General features: G+C 41.6%; 1 protein-coding gene across 1 annotated transcript in view; it reads left to right on the top strand.

Moving 5' to 3' along the window:
- The window catches only part of NAIP (NLR family apoptosis inhibitory protein), a 211,543-nt gene that overhangs the window by 173,329 nt on the left and 12,384 nt on the right, over positions 1-25,830 (top strand). The window contains exon 13 of the mRNA XM_053699711.1: positions 5,846-5,932. Coding sequence (XP_053555686.1) covers positions 5,846-5,932 — 87 coding nt within the window. The remainder of the gene's footprint in view (positions 1-5,845; positions 5,933-25,830) is intronic.

Raw genomic sequence — 25,830 nt, 5'->3', positions numbered from 1 at the left:
GAGACTGCTCCTAGGTTGTAACTCACCATAGAACAAGCTACTGAGCTGTTGTTGTGGGACACTGAATTCCTCCCTGGTGATTTATGTATGGCACTTCAATAATGTTGTCCAATTGGAAATGAAGGAAAGACTCCTGCCTGTGGTTGGCCCAAATCTGAAGAGCCCTGAAGATGGTACAGAGCTCTTTGATGTTTATTGGTAACCTTGACTAACAATGAGATCAAATCCCTGTGCTCTCAGGAGGAACAGGAAAATTGAAAGGAAGGAAAAACTTCTCATATAATCCAAAGTTTTATTGACACAGGATCAGAGGAACCCCAGACCGCTCCCCACCCTTCAGGCTGGTATCTTTGGTAATCACAGTCAAAAGTGGATGAATGAAAGATGCTCTCTGGATTAGGGAATGGTGAAACCTGGACAGGTACTTCTTCTAAAACAGCTAGCATTAGACCCACCTCTTCCAGGCACTGAGCAGCAGTAAGAGGCATATTGAAGAAGAGAACAACCACTCTATAAAAACTATAAACAAATTGCAGTGAAATCCTTATTTAGCTTTGAGGCTGGAACTGGGACTATGACTCCCATTGAATCTAGATATTGAACACAAGCTATTAAGGCTTTGGCCTTAATACAGGATCTTGAGAAACTTCAGACAAGAGGGATCTTCCATTCAGGGACTTTGAAAGAAAGCCTATTTGATTCCCTTGAGCAATGATGTCCAGTACCCAAGGATAATAAACAGATCTTTTCCATGCCTACAGAAAAAGATTGAATCTGCCCCCTACCAGAATCTGATCTGGACAGGAGGATGCACCTTCATGCAGATTTGGAGGTTGGAGATGGCTTCTTGGACTGTTTGGTTTTAGACCAGGAAGCATTGGACTTCCAAGAAGTTTATGGGAACATTTTGAGTAAGATGTTGCTCTCTGATTTTCTTTGACTGTCGAAAGTAACCAAAACATGCTAAAGGTTTCTGTTTGCCCTTATATTTTTTTGTCTTGAGGCAAGAAGGATCCTTTACCTCCAGATGCAGTGGCAATAATTGCATCGAGTCCTGAGCTAAAGAGAAATTTTCCTTGAAAAGGAAGTGATAACAGTCTAATCTTAGAGACTATGTCTGCTGACCAAGCTTTAGCCATAAGGCATGTCTTGCTAGAAATGCTATATCAGGACTCTTAGCATTTCAATTACTGTATCACAAATAAATCTAGTTAAAATTATCCTGGATCTCTTCCAGAGATGCTTAATTACTAGTTCAGAAAGGTTGCCACACCTGACTGTAAAATCTGATAACTGGAAATTTTCCAATTTTCTTTCCATGGAATCCTTGAAGGAGGTATTGTTCTCCCATCTACTTTAACAATTGTTTCCCAAATCTTAACTTTAGTTGAAGAAAGAGGAAATATAGGGAACACCTGTTTTATTTAATTCCTTAGAAATTATCTCAGAAACTGAGTCAGGAACAGGGAAGAAAGAAGGCTGTTTAGATGTTGCCTTAAAGAATTTATTAATTCTCTTAACAGGCTGATTGTCTGAAGTAGGAGGATCATCAACATCCAAAGCAATTAAAACTTCCCTTAAAAGAGCATTAATATGTTCCAGCTTGAGACTAAATGAAACCTGAGTATCTGACAATCCATCCTCAGAAGAGAAATTTTCAGATTCAAGTACCCCTTGTGTCAGAAGGGAATTGAAGAGGGTTGTCTTTAAGAGAAATCCCAGAAGAGCTTAAGGTCTGAGAATGATCACCACTTGTTTCATGTATGTGTCTGCATTAAGCCGCTAGAGATATAGCAGTCATTAACTCAGAAATAGCTTAGTGAATGTACTCCTTAAATTTTAGAAGAAATTTCAGTTGCAATTACTGGGGTATAGGGCTGGGCAATGCAGGCCCCTAGAAATTCTGTGAATAAGAAAACACTGTAGTATATTGACTAGAATTAGCCGTGGCTCCTGTACAAAAGGTGCATAGCTGAGCAGTGGGACACATCAAATCATCCTTACAGAGTAAACAGGGGTTGCAAGTAGTTAAATGGTCAGTAGATCGCCCTTCCAAAGGGTCAGCGGATGGTCCAGAGACCTGAACTGCACCTAATTGCTCCATATTAGTATATAAGGTTAACAGAAAGGAAAAAACTGCTGATATATCAAAGATATGATAGCTTAACAATATAGATAAAGGCACAATGTATAACTGAGTCCTTAGGGAATAGGGAATACAGTGATTTAAATTGTACAGAATAATTTGCAACCCCATTAATAATTAATGCCTAAGCAAATAATTAATCCTGGAGCATAAAGGGTCAAGTCAAGCTTTGGTAAGACAGAGAGAGTTTTACCACCTTCCGTGCCTCTGAAGTACCTCTCTAACAGGTGAAAATGGCTACTGCACTTCAGTGAAAAAGAAGGATGAACCAGACGATGCTCTAAATGCCCACCAAAATATTAAGCCCCAGCACAGCAGCTTTATTCAAGAGCACTAGTACGGATCCCTGGTATCTGATTAAGAAATCCTGATAATAGCACAGGACGGAGAAGTAATGTCTGCTGCAGTAGCTCCAGTAGCACAGGGGAGCGCTAAACTAAGTAGCTCTAAATTTAGAGAGGCAGAACCTCAGAAAATGTACCTAAAATAAGCCCAAACTGTGAATAAAGTTGTGTGGTGTGTGAATATTTATCCACAGGCTATGTGAAATATGTGTACATGTTCATGTGCATAGCCAGTAGGCTATGAGGTGCATTGTACTTACCTGCCAGCACCTGCCTCTACTGTGCTCACTTCAGTTCCAGAAGAATAAATCCAGTAGACGAGCAAATATAAGGCAGGGTGAGGCTTAGGAGCAAAAAGATTGTTACTAAGGCACTACTAAAGTGTCAATGCAGGAATTTAGTTTCTATATAATTAATCAGCTAATTTAATATGCTGAAATCAAAGAATGAGAGACAGAGGTGCTGTGTACTGGAATTACAACTAAAAGAAATCAGTAAAAAACTGATGTTGAAGTACACCTAGATAGCACTCACATTCCTGCTGGTTAAATTAATGAGATAGTTTCGGAGTGTTAATGCAACTTGCATAGATGTACCTCATGCTGTAAATTAACACTAAATCCAACACACTATGATAACTTGTAAACATATGGCATATGCTAAATAAACTTATAACCTGGTGACTTTAGAACTATTTTATAGAAATAAACTGTGACAGCTAGATTTATTAACATTTTGTGGTACAGGCCAGTCAGTTACAGATATACTAAACCATATTCATTCTTGATAACGTAGGGAGCCAATCTACTATTTATGTTTGATGATAATCTGTATTCTTAAACTTTATTATAAGGACAGACAGCCTTCTAACCAATGTTCCACACATCAACCGCCTAAGTGGAGAGTGATATCCCGCCAGATAGGGAGCAAAAATTACAGTAACTGACATAGACCCTTCACTTGGAAAGTCAGTGACTTCATTTTTACCTATACGTCTAAGCCACAATATACATCAAAAATTATTTTGGCCTATAACCTTTAAGACTCCACTATATTTCAATTTATAGTATCCAGTATTGGCAAAGGTCGCAAAACTAAAGTACAGCAGTCTACTACAGCCACCTTGATTTAACTATACTGGCTGAGATATTACCAGCCCAGTTAACCTATCACTGCAGTTTTATGGGCTAGATTGGTATTACCAATAAGTCATTACAAAAGCCCAAATCACTGAAGAATATCTATCTCTTTATTATCAAACCTGAAATTTACCCCCACGGGCGGTGTTACACCCAGTACATATACTGATATGATACTAACGTTAATTTTAAATGTGTGTCCTTGTGTAAATACATTATTTTAATATTTCTATTAAAAGTTATATTTTAATCCAATTGCCTTACACTCCATCCGATAGTCCGAAACTATCTATCTCATTAATAAGGCAGGGTGAGCACAGTGCCAAGAATCGATTACCGCATTGCCACTCACAGCCAGAAGATTGGTGAATGAACCCACATTTCACTTGTGGCACAGTGCCAGCATACAAGGAGCAGCACTCTGTAGAACAGGGGATTTGCTGACATACCCACATTTCATCTGTGAATCCTCCTGTGATATATTTGCACTGGAAGATTTTTCACTGCCTGGATGAAAACTCCTGTCTACCTTTCTGTCCTGTTTGTAGGCCCTCTGAGGAAGAAATAGGGTCTTAATTAATAAGTTAGAGAATCCATTTCAGTATCATTGATGATTAGCACAATATTTCACCTCAATCCATCAAGAAGGCAAGCATTTGACTAAGGGATTCTGGAGAGTGGGAGGGTTCAAAGCTCTGGTATGTGATGATCTTGTGGGTTCTTACCATCTTACAAAAGAAAACAAATGACTACATTAGAATAAACAGTTAAAAACTAAAAAATTGGGAGTTCCTTTAAAAAAGGATAAATGGCATATCGTGTCTAAAAGAGAGGTTTACTATTACATATATCAACTCACAAACACAAGCATAGAATCTAAAAAGTAACACAATATGCACATAAATGTGCTAGCATAAAATTCCTAAAGGCACCTTAGGTATAGCAGGTCTAATAGATAAAGTACATGCCGGCACTAAAAGTTCAAACCAAAGTCCTAAATAGACCAAAGCAAACGTTTATTGGAGAAGAGGGATCAGATCCTAAAAATCCACAGCCGAAAAAATTCAATGATGATTAGATACGGAACATCTTCTCTCTAGGTAGATACCTAAGGAAAAAAACACACAACAAAATGCAAAATAGTGCAACCCTGTAAAGAATAGATATAAAACTGAGGAAAAAAAAGGTACTCACCAGATGGTTCAAACAGCCTACGCGTATCGACATATAATGGTCAAGGCATTGGCAACCAGACTCACCTAAAATGTATGCTTGCAAGGCTGGATCCTTTCTAGGCTGTGCAGCTGTGGAATACAAATCCAACTTCGCCAAGCCCCCCTCCCAAAACCTCCTGCAAAGCCTTTTTACGAATGAAACCACATAGGGTTAGATGAGAGGGAGTTAATATCACTTCATATGATTTCATCTGCATTGCTGTCTAGAACTGTCACTAACAGTGTGGACAGATAAAGCGTCAATGCAACATATCAGGTCCCCCTGCAAAGAACACACACACACGTGTGTGTGTGTGTATATATATATATATATATATATATATATAACATAACAAGTGTATTGCAGTGTGCAGTAATACCATTTGTATTGGACTAACATCACATAGTAAAAGACAAGCTTTCGAGAGATACCTCTCTTCCTCAGGTCTGAAGCAATACTGAGGAATACCTGAGGAATACTTAAAGAAGAGAGGTAACTCTCAAAAGCTGGTGTTTTAGTATGTGATGTTAGTCCAATAAAAAAAGGTATTACTGCATACCGCAAAACTACTGGACTAATAACTACTATATATATATATATATATATATATATATATATATATATATATATATATATTTCATAAGGATGGACAAAAGAAAGTAGCTTGCTTTTAAATTTATGAACTGGCTCCTTGGTTTTAAACAAATTTGTCTAGCCCTGTCCTATGTGTTTACTAAGCCCTGCAAATGGGGTAAACTAATAACTAAAGTTCAGTCAGAGCACATGTTTTCAGTTCCAACTGGCTTATCAGCCTTGTCTTACTCAAGAGTTGCAAGGTTTAACTACATAGTTACCAAGGAACAACTGGAGCATTTAGACCCTTTAAGGTTTGCATTACAATGTCCCTTTAAGTCTATAAATTATGAAAGCACATTTGCCTCATTACATTTTTGCATATATTACTTAAGATTTAGTATCTTTGTATTTGTTTTTGTTTCCAGCTTCAGCATTACCATCATTTCAGAATCTTAACATTTTGGACATTCAATGTCAACATTTGGAGGATGATGAAGCTGCCAAAGTCTTCGGTATGCAAAATCCTAAGCCAGATATATTATGCACATAACTCATTCACAATCTCCAAAATATTCAGGTGGCATGCACATAGATCTAACATGTGTTTAACCCCTTTGCTTCTGAGTTGATTTTACACTCATGTGCTGGAGCTTTTTTTACATGTTTGATCCTCATTGAATTTATACATAAATTTCACTATGGCGCACATAGCAAATAGTAGCACAGGAGTTAGTATTCCCTAATTATTTCAAACCCAGATTTTGTTGTCCCACATTTAATATCAGTTTACCTTTCCAAAAGATTTTTTTTATTGAGGTTTATTAACACAATTACAGACATTTTAAAACACTTTAAAGCAGGTTCACGAATTTGAGTGACAGTACAACCTTTACATTGCATAAAGAATTCAACATATATGCTTTAATAAAGATTTCAAAATAGCTATATCCACACTAAACAGGCCCCAAGGTAAAAATTAGAACTAGAACTCTAAATGTTACAAAGACATTGCATAGCTGCTATTATTAAAAAAATAGAGGATTGGGGGGGCGGAGTCAATCGCTAGTGAGAGTGGTCACATTCTAGAGGAGTTCCGTTAAAGAGCTCTTAATACCTGATTTTATAGACAAATTTTGGGCTAAGTCTCCCTGATTAAGGTACGGGGCATCAGAGCAACACTTGGCACACAGAGGCTGCCTGTTATACCACCCTCAGTGGAACTGCGACACAGAGTGAGTGAGGCCTACCAGCGTGGGGTCATCCAGGCTCACAACATCTCCATACTTGCTGATTGCCGATCCGGAGGGTCGGGGCTCCGCTCTAGATTCGGTAACTACTGAGGACAGGTGGATCTACTAGAAGTGGAGACTCCTACGGCTTATCCGGGCTCTGTATCCAACGCTGCACCCAGCTTACAGGCTCCCCGCCTGTACACGCTACTTCTAGAACTCCGGAGGGTCGGGGCTCTGCTCCAGAGTTGCTGTGCAGAGAATCACAGGAGTCATTGGAGACATCGGGGACAGAGTACTGCAGCTAAATCCAGCAGACTACTCAGTGAAGTGCCCCCAGGTAGACGGCCCACACGTCATCATCGGATACACGTTTTTTAAAGGACAACCAGTCTCCTGAACTCATCTGGAACATCTGCCATAAAGGTAAAGTGTGGGCAGTGGCGGAATCAAGTACCCAGTGTGACAAATACAGTGAAGGGGAGGCCGCCATTTTAACCCGGCAAATGCGCAGCACCTTAATCTACACATAGCCCACAAGCAGGCACTTGGTATAAAGCTGGGCCACACACACTGTAAAGGCCAGTAATCAAAGACTTCCAAGGGGATAGTGAAATCAGTGCACCCTAAAACTCTGCTGTTAAGTTCAGGGGTTACAACATATATTAATGCTGATGTAGGACTTATATACCAAGGCCTACTCCTCCCTCCCCAGCTACATCTACACACTCTGATCCTCCTTTCAAAGCTGCAATTTTAGCCTGCATCATAGCCCATTTGAGTCCCAGGCCTCCTTCAGCCTACACCACCAGCAGGGGGGCGCTCTTAATGGTCCATATTTCCTATGGTGACCTTTCTGGGAATACCACTTATCTCTCCTATTTGGCCACCCTCTCCGCCCGTGAACCTTGCAGGACTTCTCATAGCACTGAGGGTACCTACCCTCCCTGTCACAGCAGACTTCCTTTGTCCACGTTGAGTCACCTAGGGCTTCTTATACGTGAGTCCTCTTTTGCAATATAAAAAGGAGTGACTGCTCACATTTCCACCCGTATTAGGACACGTAAGAATGTGTCCTCCCTACAGCGTTGCTAATAGCAGCCTCCACAAGGGCCGTCCTGGACTTACTGTTTACTATTTGTGCTGCACTCATGTATGTTTTATCTTTCTATAGCTGCTGCAACAGCTTTGCTGTCTTTGAGTCAGTAGCCCAAAGTGTAGTGTCATTTTATACTTATACACTTGCTTTTACAGGCCTCCAGGGTTGAGATACTCTTACAATTAGTTGGCTCTCTTGTACCTTGTTTTTGTTGTGCTTAAAATTGTAATCCCCCTTGGGGTACTGTAATAAGTGTGCCCCCTCGAGACTCACCCTTTCCGACCCAGCTAGTCTGGGTTGGTCACTTCCACTTCCCCTTTCTCCTTCCTTCGGGTCGTATCCCCTGTTCCCCGAGTCGAGAGGGGACCAATTGGCCCTTGATGAGTGCTGAGCGCTGTTAGGGCTTGGGATCATAATATTCTTAGTTACCCATTTTTGCTAGTCCCACTTGTAAGGCATTGGTAGACTGTTAATACGAGTGTAGTCGGCTTGCTAACCCCCCTCAATTTAAGCCTTAAACGCTCTGCCTTCTCCCCTCCGGCCCCAGGTAATAGCTTATACTAGCTAACTTTCCTCTCAGAACCAGGATTACTTCCTATCTTGTTAGTGAGTTCACTACTATGTCCTAGGAGCCCCGATAAAAGGTCACCCATCCCTGCTCCGCAGCTACTAAATGTAAAATAACACAATCTATTCTAGTTAATTTGTCTTTTAAAGGGTAATTTTGCAGGGCCATTTAACACTTTTTAATTCTGACCTTGTAACCCTGAAAGACGCCTCATACATCTAGGAGACAAACGAAAACCCCCACTGTCACCAAAAAAACAGTATACGACCATTTTACTGAATCTGGAAAGGTTTCTACTATATATTCGAATGCAGAGCTCAGTGACCCTGAATCACCCAATGATGTCTAGTGTCTACTCTGCAGCCCCTTCACATCATTTTATCATGAAATCTACCTTACAGAGGATGCTAGCTAACCAGACACGCTCCATCATTCAAGAGATCCAACAAACTTCTGCAGAATTGAAGAAAGACATCTCTGAGATAGGCGAAAGGGTTGACGCACTTGAACGTAAACAAGACAACATAGTGGTCGATCAGACCAGCCTTCTATCCTACACAGAAAATCTAGCAAAGCAATTAACACAACTGGAGTTTAAAATGGCAGACATTGAAGATAGATCCCGGCTGAACAATATACGCTTCAGAGGGATTCCTGAGAGTGTTGGGACACCTGACTTGCAAATATTCCTAAAAGAACTTTATGGTAAACTCATAGGTACCCCGGAAGGCTTAACTGACACTATGATAGAGAGAGCTCACAGAGTCTTGAGATCCAGATCGGTACCTATGGAGAAACCGAGTAATGTAATAGTCTGCTTCCATAGTTATGTCTACAAAGACAGGTTGATGCAGGCGGCGTTCAGGATGCCGTCCCTGTCAGAGAAGTTCAGTGACATTATACTCCTGCCGGATCTCTCTATACATACCCTGCAGTATTGCAAAACCTACCAGCCACACATTAACTCTCTGTAAGGCTAACATCAAATACCGCTGGGGCCACCCAACTAACCTAGTTGTCACGAAAGATAACCAAACTCACGTGATATCTACTCTACATCAGGGATTGACTCTTCTTTCATCCTGGGGTCTTCATTCAGATATGTCTCCTCCACAACCAGTTACTCACCCGAAATTGAGAGCATCAGCTCCTGAATGGACTTCTAAGGAGCAAAGAGCAAAAAGGCCAAAAACCAATCCACCTCAAAGCCCAACTTGAATTCCATCACTCTTTTTCCTTTTTCTACATTATGATGTTGCTGTTTAGAGAGTGTTGGACTTCTTTTTTATGGAGAATGCCTAACAGTGAATGCTAGTTTAAATGTTTGTAAGCCCTTTACGAGGCATACCCCAGTTATGTTCATTGATTGCACTGTTCATTTTTATCTATCTTATTGCACCTTTGCTAGTACAAGTTTAAATAAGTTCAGTCTGCGAAGCAGGGTTGACATGGTTGACCTCTGCTTCTTACTGTTGTTCTCTCCCCCCCCAACAGAAACCCATGCTAGGGTTCCGCTAAGGCAGACTATTTCCACCACTCCCCCTTCCCCATATTCCTTTGTTCCCTAACCCCACCTACCTTACCTTCTACACAACCCTCTTTTCCGACTCCCACCCGTTCCCACTAACCAACGTGCCCTCACTTAAGCTCCTAACACACAACGTTAGAGGCTTAAACTCCCCGCACAAACGAAGTGTTCTAGCCAGGTCTCTCAAATACCACAACACTGATGTATTTCTTCAGGAGACCCACTGAACTTCTGATGGCCCCCAATATACAATATCCAAAGATTACACTGTGTTAGAGTGTGCTTCATTCTCCCAAAAAGCTAGGGGTACCGCAGTTTTGATCATAAGAGATTAGCTGTCCAGTGCACTCAGGTCATTAAAGAGCCCCCAAGCCAGGTACCTAATCTTAGTCTGCGAACTTGATCATGTTCCCTATACACTGGTATCTGTCTACCTTCCAAACTCCCACCAACCCAAATATTTAAAATGAACACTTCTAGCAGTAGACAGAGTGAAAATTGGTTATACTAGCAGGCGATTTCAATATGACTTGGGACCCCACCATTGACAGAAAGACCAATAAACCCAAGCATCAGACTTCCCACTCCACACAACTCTCGTCCGCCTTCAGACAGACCATCATCCAATCCAATTATTATGACATATCGAGATCCCTACACCCCAGAGATAGGGACTACACCCACTACTCCCACCCACATAAAATATACACTAGGTTGGATTATATTTTCTGCTCTGCGGAAACGTTAGATTTGGTCAAAAACGCTAAAATATCTCTGTGCCCATGTCAGACCATGATTTTGTGATAGCAGCTCTTAATTTGACGGAAAAATCTGGGTCTAAATTTTCCTGGCGCCTCCCCCATTAGGTTCTCTCAGATGTCCCCTTCGGAGAGGAACTTAGAAAGGACATTAGGTTCTATTCTCAAACAAATGATAAAAAGATGGTCAGAGATAACACTCTCTGGGGAGCCGCTAAGGCTACCATTAGGGGCCTTATTATCAGGAGGCAAGCCTACTTGAAAAAGCAGTCTGGTCTGTCCCTATCCCAGTCCCACATTGAATTACGCCGCCTAGAACTTTCTAATCGGACCTTACCTTCGGTCTCCATTACGGAGCAAATCACAAAACTTAGGAAACATATATGTTCACTTGAATTAAAACACACCCAATCCAATCTTTTAAAACTGAAGCAACTCTTCTATTATAAGAGTAATAAAGCCGACACCCTCCTAGCCAATAAGTTAAGACATAGAACAAGTACCACTAGAATCCATCACATACAATCTTACCAACTACCATCGCAAATAGGCACGTGTTTTGCTAAATTTTATTCGGGACTATATAATATAGAAGAGTCAGCAGATAACGCATTAGCCACTCCCTCGGACATTAGAGCGTTTTTGGAAAAATTAAAGCTTCCAACTCTCCTAGACGAACATCGTGATTCCCTCACAACTCCCTTTACCCTTAGGGAAATTAAAGGTGTCATTAAAAATATGAAAGCGTTCAAAACTCCAGGCCCAGATGGGTTTCCGGCGTTTTTTTATAAAACATATCTTAATGAACTCTCGCCTTTACTCCTTCAGTTCTTTAATCTCGCTAAAAAGGAAGGCAAGTTCTCTAGCGAGTTTTTGGAAGCCACGATTATTACCATCCCCAAACCTCTGAAAGACCCATCTCTCTGCTCCAGCTATAGGCCAATTTCCTTGATTAATTTAGATGTAAAAATCTACGCTAAATTATTAGCCAACCGTATTTCTCTCTTACTTCCCCATCTCATCAATCTAGATCAAGTAGGGTTTATACTCAACCGAGAAGGTCCCGACAACACTAGGCGATTACTCAATATTTTCACTGAATCTACCAGATTGAACAGGCCTTTCTCTGTCATCTCATTGGATGCAGAAAAGGCTTTTGATTGAGTCAGATGGAGCTACTTATGGGAGGTCCTTAAAACCTTTGGTTTCCCAGAGAGTGTCCAGACAGCCATTCAAGCACTATACTCTACTCCCACAGCGTCGGTTAAAGGACTAGGTTATTACTCACCCTCTTTCTCAATTTCTAATTGAACTAGACAGGGATGCCCCCTCTCACCCTTATTATTTGCCTTGGCAATTGAGCCCCTTGCAGAAAAAATCAGATCGGATAAACATATCAATGGCATCACCCTACATAGTACAAATCACAAAATAGCCCTTTTCGCTGATGATGTCACAATTATCTCATCAGACCCTTTGTCTTCACTTCCTAAGCTCAAGAATATCCTTGATTCTTTTGGTCATCTGTCCTTTTACAAACTGAATATAGATAAAACTGAAATTTTTACATGGTCCAATGCCTCAAAAATCAACACAAGGTCAACTGTGCTAAAAATGTTGTTACTCATTTAGGGGTTAAGTTATCATACCATACCTCAGATCATCAAGGATAACTATCACCCTCTACTATCCGAACTCCATACCCTGAAAAACAAATGGGACTATACATACATATCCTGGATAGGTAGACTCACAGCCCTCAAAATGTCCATTTTACCTAAAATAACATATCTCTTTAGATGTCTCCCCATTAGAATCCCCAGATACTTGCTTCATCAGTTTCAAAGTGGGTTTACCAAATACATCTGGCAGCATAAACCCCCTAGAGTAGCACATAAAATTCTACAAAATCCTCTACATCATGGAGGGATAGCCTCCCCTTCTATTTTCCGTTACTATGAGCGGGCAATGTTGCCACATATCTCCCAATAGGGAGCAACAAACTCACTTAGCAAATCTATTGAACAGGCCACCTTACCGCACCACATACATCTAAATGACTTAATATGGATCCCTCCCCACTCCCGACAAACCCTAAACATCACTAACCCCATAATTTGTTAATTGCTTGCGGATGTGGGACAAGATTAGACATTTTCCTCACATAGCCCCACACCCCTCTCCGGTTACCTCCCTCACGGGTTTACTCTTAGGTCTCCCTGACTCCCACCCCCAAAAGTGGACACAGCTAGGAGTGAAGGTGGCTTCAGACCTCTGGTCCTCTTCCCCACAACCAAGGTTCCGTATGTTAGAAGAAATACAAGCTGACTCTACTATTCCCCTATACATGAAATATGAACATAGGCTGAAGAGCTTCCTGACAAGCTGGGGCTTCAAACCTGAATTGTTTCGCCCTTGCACACTGTGGGAAACTGTATGGCAACAAGGTAATAGATTACGCAGACCTTTATCCCTACACTACACCCTTATAGGTAACACAGAAGGGGACATCAAGCTGCCTCACTTAATCAAATGGGAGCTACTCCTTAATGCTACTTTTTCTCCACAAATTTGGCAATCTACTTTAACCCTCACAAAAAAGGCCCTACATTGCGTTGCATTATTTGAGACATACTACAAGTTACGGACACACTTGTATTATATCCCTACAGGACTGGGCAAAATGTATGGAACTGCCTCACCTCTGTGTTGGCGCGGCTGTGGACAGATAGGTGATACTCTACATATTTGGTGGGAATGCCCAAAAATCGCACCTCTATGGAACTCCTGTTTTCGTGTCCTACTTGGTCTGGGTATAACTCTCCCCAAGACTCCCTCTAATGCCCTTCTCCACCTTGGTACTCATTCTCTCCCTAAACACCAGGCTTACTTATGCATATATCTATTAACCGCAACTAAGGCGGCAATCGCCAAGGCGTGGAAATCCGCATCCTCACCTAGCTGGCCCATGATATTAAATTCAATGGCATATATCTACACAATGGAGAAAGGTATATTCCAAGTACTAGACAGGTCAGACTTATTTGAGCTCATTTGGGCAGACTGGGGAGCATATTATGACACTGCCTGGGTACCCAACGTTGTAGCCAACTCCTAAAACTGGACTACTACCAGTAGACAAGTACCCTACCTACCCCGTCTTCCTCCTCCTCCTTTATTCCCCCACCTCACCGCACCTCCCCCCCCTCCTCATCCTTAATCACTATTTAAGATTATCAGTTGTTATTGTATGCATATAAAATACGGGTGAGATATTCACTTTTTGTTTTTACAGTTTATCTGTTAGATTGTAGAGGCCTGTGTGCCTCCTTCATTGCTGACTCTGTTGAAGTTTCTTTTTGTGTCAGATTCCTATTTTTGTCACAATAAAACTTTTAAACTTAAAAAAAAATAAAAATTGGATTGGATGATTCTGTAAACGTAAACTTTCAGCCCCCTGTGACTAAAGGATGCCACTATTACCACATCTAGGGTTGCCACCTTTAGTTCAGGCCAAACCTGAACACTCTTGCGTTGCTTACAGAGCAGCAAAACGGGCCATGTCAAAATAGAGATCTACATTTAGAGTTGGAATAATACTAATCAGAATTATATTTAGGAAGGATAAAATGAAATGCAACAGCATTACACAAAAAGCACAATAAATGCAGGATAAAGCCAAAAGCACAGCATAACAATATAGGGGAGTTGTTCTACTCATAAGAGGTTCCCCTTTGCTAGGCATATAGGAACCTCAAGTATTTAAAGGGACATGAACCCAAACATTTTCTTTAATGATTTAGATAGAACATACAATTTTAGGGGGGGCGGAGTTCAGCCGTGCAGGCAAATGGCCGCAGCGTGAATCAGCTCCGTGCTGGGGAAAAAGACCCAGGACTATATACCTGCAAGAATCGCCTTACAAAGTGGTACACAGGCGCCTAAATATGTGGGGACACTAACCGCCATGGCATGAAGGCAATTTGACATGCGACTTAGCTAAAAACGGACCGTTACTTAGCCGCAAAGGAAAAACGACCGCCGCCATATTGGAAAGGGCCGTGTGCGAGCCATGCGGACGCAGATACCGGAGCCCCTCTCAGACTCAGCTCATATATGGAGGTAAGCTGAAACAAATGAACCACAACACATAACGACCGCACAGTGGGATAAAGGGCCATTTATGTTATATATTAGCACCATCAGAAAAAGAAGTATAACGCCCACAAGCTTAAAAGTTACCTCGAACGCATGCATGATTAAATGGACCTCACTATGATAGGAGAGGAGGGCATAAAGCACCGATCCGAAGACATAAGACCCTGAATAGCATTAACGTAACATGGTGTGGAGTGTACAACCTGCTCTCAGTAAATCATCACAAATGCACACCACATCTGACCGTAAACCTTTAATGGGGCATCACTAACAACTTGAATTATTAATATCTCCTCCTCCAAACAATAACCCTGGGAAAGGGCATACAGGTCAGCTGAACACTCTCTATTACTTAAGTAAAACATGACGACTAAACGCTTGAATAAAGGGGAGAAGCTCACGAAAAGCCAAACCAACGTGCCAGTTTCTGTGAGCACATTTTTTCAACTGCCAGACACAGTAGCCAACCCTGCACATCAGACTGCAAATACTACTGAGATCCCTCATGATTTATCAAGCGCTGCAGAATTACAGATAGCTACCTCTTATATTACACAACTAAAACAAGACATTGCTAACCTGCCATCAAAAGAGGACTTTGCCTCACTAAAAGCATTAATAACCAAAGAGCTTACCTCCATGAGAACTGACATAAACGCCTTAGGGTGCAGAGTAGAGGAAGTAGAAGACATGCAAACTACCATCTCTGAAATGGTGGGGAGCCTAGATACACATGCCAACGTTCAATCCTCACAAATAGAGACAATGCAAGAAAGAATTGAGGATCTCGAAAACCGCAGTCGGCGGTCTAACTTAAGAGTAAGGGGTATACCAGAGTCAATAAAAAGCTCTGAACTTAGAGAATATATGCAGAACCTCTTTCACCATCTGATGGGGGACCCAGATATACCTGATATGGAACTGGAAAGAGTACATCGGGCTCTGCGCCCACCTCCACCAACTGGTGCACCCCCTAGGGATGTTATCCTTAAATTTCTGAGATTCACTGACAGGGAGGAAATCTGGTCCAAATCGAGACAACTGAGGAAAATAATGTATCTGGATCATACCCTACAAATTTACCCAGACCTATGCCCAAGCACTCTACAACGTAGAAGAGACGTCCGATTTATCACCACTGCACTACAAGAGAATGATATCAAGTATCGCTGGGGGTTTCCCTTTAGTTTGATGGTATCTAAGGAAGGCCAGATTCACACCTACAGAGGGCCTCAAGACCTGGAGTCCTTCTCTAAGGGCTTGGGCCTGTCAATCCAGCCGCCTCAACTATCTGAGAAACCTCCTGACAAAACAGCTTCACCACCACATCTCTTGGCAGGGACACAATGGCACAAAGTTGCTTATAAGAAGAGGAAAGACAGACTGAACTCATGATGTATTATTGAAGGACTTAATTGTCTCCCAAGGTCCATGGTTGGGTGAGATTGGTGTAAAAATTACTTGTCATGCCTTTATTATCTGTTGTTGTTTATTTTAACTATAGGCATTCATTTGCTTGAACCGCCCACAAGGACAATTCTAGTGACTATATGAAGTAGTTACGTTATATATGTATAGCTTTAACCTGCCATAACCAGGCCATTTCCATTGTGCAAAAATATATGAACCATGTTACTATTACCCATTTATATCATCCTTTCAATGGATGTTAAATAATTCCACATCTGCCTGGGCCTAAGTACCCGGCTGACCCCACATCCTATTAGGATAACTGTTTTGCCGGAGGGACTATCCCTCAGCCGCTCCGGCGATGTGTTTACATGTTCTAATGTTTACTCGTTAACTTTTGTTTTTGTTGTTGTTACCCTTGATGTTTGTTTTTGTTTTACACATTGTGCTTACATAATCACACATACTCCTTCTAATACCTGCATACTGACTTATATGGTATTGCTCCTCACTCTGACAACTACTCCCCACTCTCAACAGTTGGACACTAGCCCCACTACCAAGCGACAGATCATGATCATACTGACATATAATGGCTCCCAATAACGCGCAGTTGCACATCATAACAGTTAATGCTAAGGGCCTTAATTCCCCAAACAAAAGAAGTATAGCTATTAAGGATTTTAAAGATAACAAGGGAGATATCATAATGCTGCAGGAAACCCACTTCCTTCACAAGAAAGAACCCAAAACATTTAGTTACAAGTTTGGAGAGGCATACTTCGCATCGAACCATAGTAAAACTAATGGGGTGGGAATCTTAATTAAACGGGGTATACCCTTTACTCTATTTAGCTTAACACGAGATCGAGAGGGCAGATATTTAATCTTGACTGGCAAACTCTATAACACAATAGTCACAATGGCCTGTGTATATGCCCCTAACACCCAGCAGGACATCTTTTTCAAACGCCTTTCGGATGCCATACTTGAGATTAAAAGGGGTCTACTGATACTAGGAGGGGATCTTAATGTCTCCCTCAACACAGCATTAGACACATCAACTGGGCTCTCCTCAACACCAAACCGGGTTCTTTATAGAATCAAACAACATATTAGAGACCTAGCAGTACACGACACCTGGAGGATACATCACCCGGTAGACCGCCAATATACCTTCTTCTCCTTTCCACACTCCCGATTTTCCCGCATAGACTACATCCTTTTAGACGTGTCCTGCTTGTCCATGGCAATAAGGTCAGCGATAATCCCCACAGGCTGGACGGATCACTCTATGGTGACCTGTTCTATTGAATGGCCTTCAGCCCCACACTCCACATTTCTTTGGAAATTAGACAATAATTTATTAGACCACCCACTGTACCAAGAAAAAATAGAGAATCGTCTGCAGGAATACTTTCAACTAAATGTAGCATCCATAGATGATTTTAGACTAATATGGGAGGCACATAAAAGCACACTTAGAGGGGATCTCATCAGTATACAGTCCCATAACCATAAACAACAGTGCACCGCACTACAGACCGCACTGAATAACATTACTATGACTGAGGAGAAACTTAAAAAAACACCGACAGACACAACATTGAAAAAGGATTTACAGACGCAGAGGGAAATAGTTGGCACCCTTTTAGACAGAGATTGCAAACTACTTGCACTCAAACTACAACAAACTTATTATGACAGTGATAACAGATGTAGTAGATTGTTAGCACGCAAATTGAAACGACGGACTCACCGCTCATATATTATGTCTATCAGTGGACCAGGGAAAGGCATGGTATACTCTACTTCTAGCATATCAGAGACATTTCGCACATACTATGAGTCCCTCTACAACTTACCAACTGTTCCCCCTACTGACGCAACTAATATTAACCTCATAGAATCTTTCCTCAAGGACTTTGACATACCACAGATCACCCAGGAACAAAAAGAATCCCTTAATTCCCCCTTCAATATGAGAGAACTCCTATTGGCCATAAAAGACCTACCGACCGGAAAAGCCCCTGGCCCAGACGGCTTCACTAACTACTACTATAAAAAATACAGTAAGATTCTAGCCCCACACATGCTGACCCTCTTTAACTCCATTTCCGGTAAAGAACCATTCCTTAGCAATTCCCTTGCTGCACACATAACACTAATCCCAAAGGAAGGTAGGGACCACTCGAGAGTCGAGAACTATAGACCGATATCACTATTGAACACCGACGTGAAAATATATGCCAAGCTGCTGGCGACCCGGTTGAACGCCTTACTCCCAAATTTAATCCACGCTGACCAGGTGGGCTTCGTTCCCACAAGGGAAGCCAAAGACAACACTGTACGAGCCCTTAATTTGATAGATTATGTTAATAACCGCGGTGTTCCGACTGTGGTAATATCCACGGATGCTGAAAAGGCGTTCGACCGGGTCAACTGGCAGTTCCTCCGGGTGGTCCTTATGAGAATGGGCCTTGGCGAGACATTTGTAGATAGGGTATTCGCAATGTACCATTGTCCGACAGCTAGAATCCGGGTAAACGGATCTTTATCAGCCCCATTTGTGATATCTAACGGAACCAGGCAGGGATGTCCACTGTCCCCGCTCCTGTTTGCCTGCGTAATAGAAATGCTTGCACTTAAGGTTAGACACACGGTAGACATTGAGGGAGTTGAGGTTAGGGGACATCAACATAAGATGCTTCTATACGCAGATGACGTGCTCTTTTTCTTGACGAACCCCAGACAATCTATACCAGGATTATTGAAACAGCTAGATGCATTTGGAAAGATTTCAAACTTTCTTATCAACCAGAATAAATCAGAAATCCTAAACATAAACATACCAGAAGGGGATTTAATACCTATCTCACGTATATGTACATTTAAGTGGCAAAACAGCAAATTGAAATATCTAGGGATATTTTTAACCCCAAAGATTACCCAAATATTCGAGACAAATTTCCTACCACTTCAATCATCAATAGTATCCACCCTGTCTTCCTGGCGTAGAAAACCTCTATCCTGGATAGGCAGGATCAGTGCCATTAAGATGAGTATCCTGCCAAAAATATTATATATCATACAGACACTACCCATAGCCCTTCCACGCACTTTTCTTACGTCCCTGCAAACTAAAATATTTGAATTTATATGGAACAAACGACACGCACGGATCAATAGGAAAGACATGTATCAGACACTAGATAACGGGGGAATGGGGGTACCTGACCTCGTCGCATACTGGAAGGCCACACACTTACAGAGAATAGTGGACTGGTATACTAACTTTAACTTTAAAATCTGGGTTCGCCTCGAACATGACATAGCTGGTACATTGCACTTAGGCACAAGATGCTGGACACCATCAATTAATAGATCACCCCAGATATACGTCGCACACACAGTACAGGAGACCATGCTGATATGGGAAAAGATACTAGTAGAGAACCCCAACATCTCGTCCACTTACTCTCCCCTTACCTCTTTCATCTCTAATAAAGAATTCGCCCCTGGCCTAGTAGCAAAGATAAAAAATGACACACAACCGGACAGGGAATTGATGATGTGCCACCTGGGTACTGAAACTCAGTTGTTCCCTAGAACAGCCCTAACCGAACAAGGCTTTAATTGTTTCAGAGATTGGTATTTTTATATGCAGTGTTACAATTACCTGTCAGGATATCCGCATAAAAGGAATATGTTGAGGCCACTAACGACATTCGAGTCCTTATGCCATAAAGAATCTCCTACAAAACACACCTTATCAATGATTTATGCACTACTGAAACAAAATTCACCAGGTCACACCCCTCACTTCATCAATAGATGGGGGGAGGAATTGGGAATTCAGATATCACACATTGACGCCTCTAAGATATTTATAGCCATTAAGAGATCTGCCACATCCAGTAACCTCATTGAGTTAAACCTGAAAATTCTCCATAGATGGTATCTTACTCCATCAAGATGCCAGAAAATATTCAGAGAAGCCTCCAACCTCTGCTGGAGGTGCCATGATCAAATCGGCCATATGGCACATATCTGGTGGCTTTGCCCTAAAATAACCCCAATGTGGGATGAAATCACAAAGGAAACATCAAAGTTACTAGATAAAGCCTTACCAGTAGACCCACTCTTGTGGCTGTTTCACATAGTCCCCAAAAAATTTACCTCAGAACAAACTAAATTATTTAACATAGCAAGTAACAGCATCAAGAAACTAATAGCCAAGAACTGGAAAAGTTCTATAATCCCGACCACTGCACTATGGGTTCAGGAGTGCAATCGCACTATACAGCTAGAGGAATACCACTACCTTAAACAACGAAGGTTAGACAAGTACATACAGATTAAGATTTTATGGGAAGAATACTTGAGGAATAAGTTTGATACCAATAGGATATAAAACACCAAAACATATGACACTAGATACTGACAGAAGAGGTGGAAACTGACCTTGAGATACTGGAGGGGGAAAACATGAGGGACAACAGGAAGCACAATGTGTTGTTTATGTTGTTTATTCGTTTAATATGTTACTATATGATTTATTGTTTATTACCTTTATCACTACATGCATATTTGTTTACAGCATTGTATGTGTACAACCCACACAGCTGTAAAGCCATATTGAATTGTAACCTTAACAAAAGTGCATTTACGATGTATAACTTTCTTATCTGTAAAATAAAACTATTTTTTAAAAAAAAAAAAAAAAAAAAAAAAAAAAAAGAACATACAATTTTAAAGGACCAGTCAACACATTAGATTTGCATAATCAACAAATGCAAGATAACAAGACAATGCAATAGCACTTAGTCTGAACTTCAAATGAGTAGTATATTTTTTTAAAACACATTTCAAAGTTATGTATATTTCCACTCCCCTTGTACCATGTGATGGCAATCAGCCAATCACAAATGCATATACGTATAGTCTGTGAATTCTTGCACATGCTCAGTAGGATCTGGTGACTCAAAAATTGTAAATATAAAAGACTGTGCACATTTTTTTAATGGAAGTAAATTGGAAAGTTGTTTAAAATTACATGCTGTATCTGAATCATGAAAATTTAATTTAACCTGAGTGTCCCTTTAACAAAAGCTTGTTTTCTTGTTTAAACTTTCCAGTTTACTTCTATTATCTAATTTTCTTCATTCTCTTTGTATCATTTGTTGAAGGAGCAGCAATGCACTACTGGTTTCTAACTGAACACAGGGGTGAGCCAATGACAATTAGTATATATATTGCAGTCACCAATCAGCAGCTAGAACAGAAAGAGAAGAAAAGAAAGCGTCTCATAGGGTAGACCAGCCAGTATCAGGGAAGCAAAACGTAACAAAGAAAGAAAGAAAGAAGCATTATTAGCACACTTTAAAGGGTGGAAGTATACAATATGCATGGAGTAGGGTATAGATAAAGTTAATTAAAACCTTTATTTATTGATTAAACATTTGATTATTGATATTAATATATAATCGTGGACCATACCACTCAGCTAAATTAGAATTAATACACTAAAATAAAGAAATAATGCACTGCTCCTCTCTAGAGTAATTCAGGATAACCCTGAAAGGGATTCCTATATAAGTCAGTATAAATCAATACTAGAGACAGGACCTAAAGAAACGCTGGTGGGCTAATGGGGCGATAGCAATTAGTGGAAAAAAATAAATCCCTTTTGCATATATAAGTCTGAGTATCCCCTAGGGCTCTCCACCAGCCGATATAATAAAGTTAGGAAAAAGGTCCTACCAAAATATGCCAATAAAGGCCAACAAATTAAACTAGATAGAGAGGAGAGAAGGAGCAGTGTGAATGCTTGACGCGTGTTTCGCATCTGCTTTATCAAAGGCTCCGTGTCTCCAAAGTACCTTCCTTTTCAGGGGCCATTGACCAATCCAGCTGTTTCGTAAATGTGACATCAATCATTAGTAGACCAATCACGGCGTCATGACGATTATGTGTGCTATGATTGGAGTCTGTCAGGGGGTATGTACCGGGTGGCCAATCAGGGAGGTAATCACAAGTGTGACAAAGTGATACACCTACCTGTCAGATTTATGCGGTAAATGTAATCCTACAGTAGGAGCGGTTAAATAAGATCTTAATCGTAACTGTATTGTTGACCTACAATCTTTAGCTCTAATAGCATACTAGGTTAAATATCAGCTCTCAATAAAGCAATGCTGCCCCGCTACACAATAAATGTTAATAGTCAGATTCATCAGACGAACTGCATGTATAGCACTATGATTAGCAGTAGTTAAAGTGCCAGCTCCTATTGAAGTTTTGTGTATTACAATTCTATCAAAAGAGGAAAGAAAAAAAGGGAGTATGTTAAAACATTGGACGAGTAAAAACAATCATAAAAACGAAATGGTTCTTGAAAACCGTGGTCATGACCGCCACTTTAGCATATAGTTTTCTAAGGTTATCACTTACTAGGTTATTCATCAGAAAACAGGGTGAATATCTAAGCGCAACTTTAGCATATAGCTTTCTAGGGTTATCCCTGACAAAGCTATGCATCAGGTAACAGGGCGATTATCTAAGCGAGCAAACCATTAAAGCTAACAGTCTCATGCATTAAAGTAATTATATGCATGGTACCATGATTATCAAAAGTTAATTTAGCATTTAATTTCACAAGTCCTAGTCAAACCAGGATGTCCTGAGAGTTTACTATCATGAGCCCAGGATAGCACAGGAGTGCGTAGGTTCAGAGGTACAAAGAGGATATCGGAGGCCACAGGGGCTCCAGGAGGTTTACTAGACTGGGCACGTTGCAATCTTTGCAGAAAGGTGGTATTTAGTTGAGCAACCACACAGGAAGGAGGTATGATGTGTTCAATTGGAGCTTCAGAGGAGTAACTTGAGTGAGGGAACTGGCGGGAAAGGGCGTCCGCCTTCTTGTTCTTGGTCCCAGGAAGATAAGAGACCACAAAGTTAAAATGGGAAAAGAACAAGGCCCATCTGGCCTGTCGAGGATTGAGTCGATGAGCAGTCTCTAGGTAAGTCAGATTCTTGTGGTCGGTGAGAATCTGAATGGGATTGGTGGTGCCCTCTAACCAATGACGCCATTCAGTCAAAGCAATTTTAATGGCTAAGAGTTTACGATTACCCACATCGTAGTTCCTCTCAGCAGGAGTAAAGCATTTAGAGAAAAAGGCTACAGGGTGTGACTTGGAAGTCAAAGGATCCCTTCGGGTAAGAACTGCTCCAGCCCCTATCTTGGAGGCATCAACCTCTAAAGTGAACTGTAGGTCAGGAACAGGATGGCGGAGCACAGGAACTGAACAGAAAGCCTTTTCAGACAAGAGAAGGCATTTATGGCTTCGGGAGGCCAGTGTTTACAGTCTTTGTTCCGTTTTGTCAATTCAGTATGAGGAGCGACTGTTTGAGAAAAGTTCTTTATAAGCTTGAGGTAATAATTGGAGAACCCCAAGAATCTCTGTAATTCCTTTAAAGAAGTAGGTTGAGGCCATTCTAGAACTGCGGTGAGTTTAGCAGGATCCATGGCAAAACCCTCATTCGAGATGACATAACCAAGGAAATGGATCTGAACTTGATCATATTCACACTTTTCTAGCTTGGCTACTAAAGAATTGTCTCTGAGACATAGAAGCACCTGTCTCACGTGTTTATGATGCTCCTCTAAAGTGGAAGAGAAAACAAGGATATCGTCCAGATAGACGATGACAGTGCGGTTGAGGAGGTCACGGAAGATATCGTTGACAAATGCCTGGAAGACTGCAGGGGCGTTACAAATACCTTTAATGCCCTTTGGGCTGTGTAATGCCAAGATCTTGTGTTAAAGGCGGTCTTCCATTCGTGGCCTGGAAAGATGCAAATCAGATTGTATGCCCCACGTAAGTCCAATTCAGTGAAAAAACGAGCATCCTGGAGTGAGTCATACAGTTTGGTGATCAATGGTATGGGATAACGATTCTTGATTGTTATGTTGTTCAAGGCCCTGTAGTCGATGCAGGGTCTGAGCCCACCATCCTTTTTATGGACAAAAAAGAAGCCTGCCCCAGCAGGAGAGGAGGATGGGCGAATGAAACCTTTAGCTAGGTTCTCTTGGATATACTCCTCCATGGATTTGGTTTCAGCCTTGGAGAATGGATAAGTCCTCCCTTTAGGAAGTGGGGTTCCGGGAAAGAGGTCGATCTTGCAGTCATAAGGACAGTGAGGTGGCAGCACGTTGGCTGTTTTTTTCTCAAATACGTCCGCAAAGTCTGCGTATACTGAAGGAAGGTTTGAAGTAGTCTGTATACTGGCTATGGGAATGCGGAGCAGAGGAGTAACCTTAGCAAGGCAGTAGTGGAAACAGGAGGTACCCTAGGAGGCCAGTTGTCCCTCAGCCCAGTTGAACTGTGCATTGTGTACCCGAAGCCAAGGAAGACCAAGGATGACAGGCTGTGCTGGGGAATGAATGACCTCGAACTGCAGCTGTTATGAAGGACTCCCACAGTCAGGGTCAGGGGTGCTGACTCAAAATGGATCAAGCCTGAACCAAGGGGGGTGCCATCCAGAGTAGTTATCTTGAGGCAATGTCTTTTCTGCAAAAGAGGCAAGCCAGCTTGAATCATGAAACGGTGATCCAGGAAGTTTCAAGCTGCCCCTGAATCAATGAAGGCTTGAGTGTGGACAGTTTTCTGAAGGAAGGTAAGGGTAACAGGTACCAGGATCCGAGAGGAGTGAGGGGATTTAGTAGAGATCATGCTTAGAGGTATCCCTGAGTTATCCCCTAAGCATTGGCTTTTCCCGGCCGAATGTCACAGTCCTTTAGTTGGTGGGAGTTAGATCCACAATAAAAGCATAGTTTCAGTCTTCTTCTCCTCTGTCTTTCAGACTCTGAAGGTTTGAGGGAGGAGAGATCCATGGGTTCCTCCACTGAGGTAACTGGAGCTGCTGAAGGGGTAGAGGATACTGCCGAAACTGGACAAACAGGAGGACAGGAGGGAAGGACCCTCCTTGTTCTGTCTCCCTCAGCTGGTCTCTCCTGAAAGTGAGAGTCCAGACTGATACAAAGCGTTATAAAGTCATCCAAAGAAGAAGGAATATCACGATAAGTGAGTTCATCTTTGATGCGTTCATGGAGACCCCTCCTAAAGGCTGCCATGAGAGCACTGCCATCCCAAGTGGTTTCAAGTGCCAAGGTGCGAAACTCGATTGCGAATTGTGCCACAGTTCTATTGCCCTGGTGGAGATCCAGGAGAGAATATTCTGCAACAGAGGTATGGCCAGAAGTCCCAAACACAGCAGATAAAGCAGAAATGAAATCATCAGCATCATACAGGAGTGGAGCGTTCTGTTCCAAAATGGGAGAGACCCAGGCTAGGGCCTTGTCTTTCAGTAAGGAAATGATAAAGGTGACCCTTGACTGGTGAGACTAAAAGGTGTGAGGATGATTGCGGATGTACATCCTGCATTGTTTAAGAAAGCCCCTGCAATCAGTAGTACCTTCATACTTGTCAGTCAAAGGTATCCGGGGTATACTTCCAAAAGCAGAGGAAGAAGTCACAGTACTAGGAGTAAGGACTGGTGGTGAAACAACTGGAGTGGTATTCCTCGCTGTAACTAGTAAGGAGAGTCTGTCCCTGAAGATAGACAGCTCGTGCCACCTCCTCTGGCTCCATGGCCCAA

The sequence above is a fragment of the Bombina bombina genome, chromosome 2 (assembly GCF_027579735.1).
Source record: "Bombina bombina isolate aBomBom1 chromosome 2, aBomBom1.pri, whole genome shotgun sequence".
Classification (NCBI taxonomy): domain Eukaryota; kingdom Metazoa; phylum Chordata; class Amphibia; order Anura; family Bombinatoridae; genus Bombina; species Bombina bombina.
Note: the sequence above shows the minus strand (reverse complement) of the source record. Positions and strands in the feature narration are given on the sequence as shown.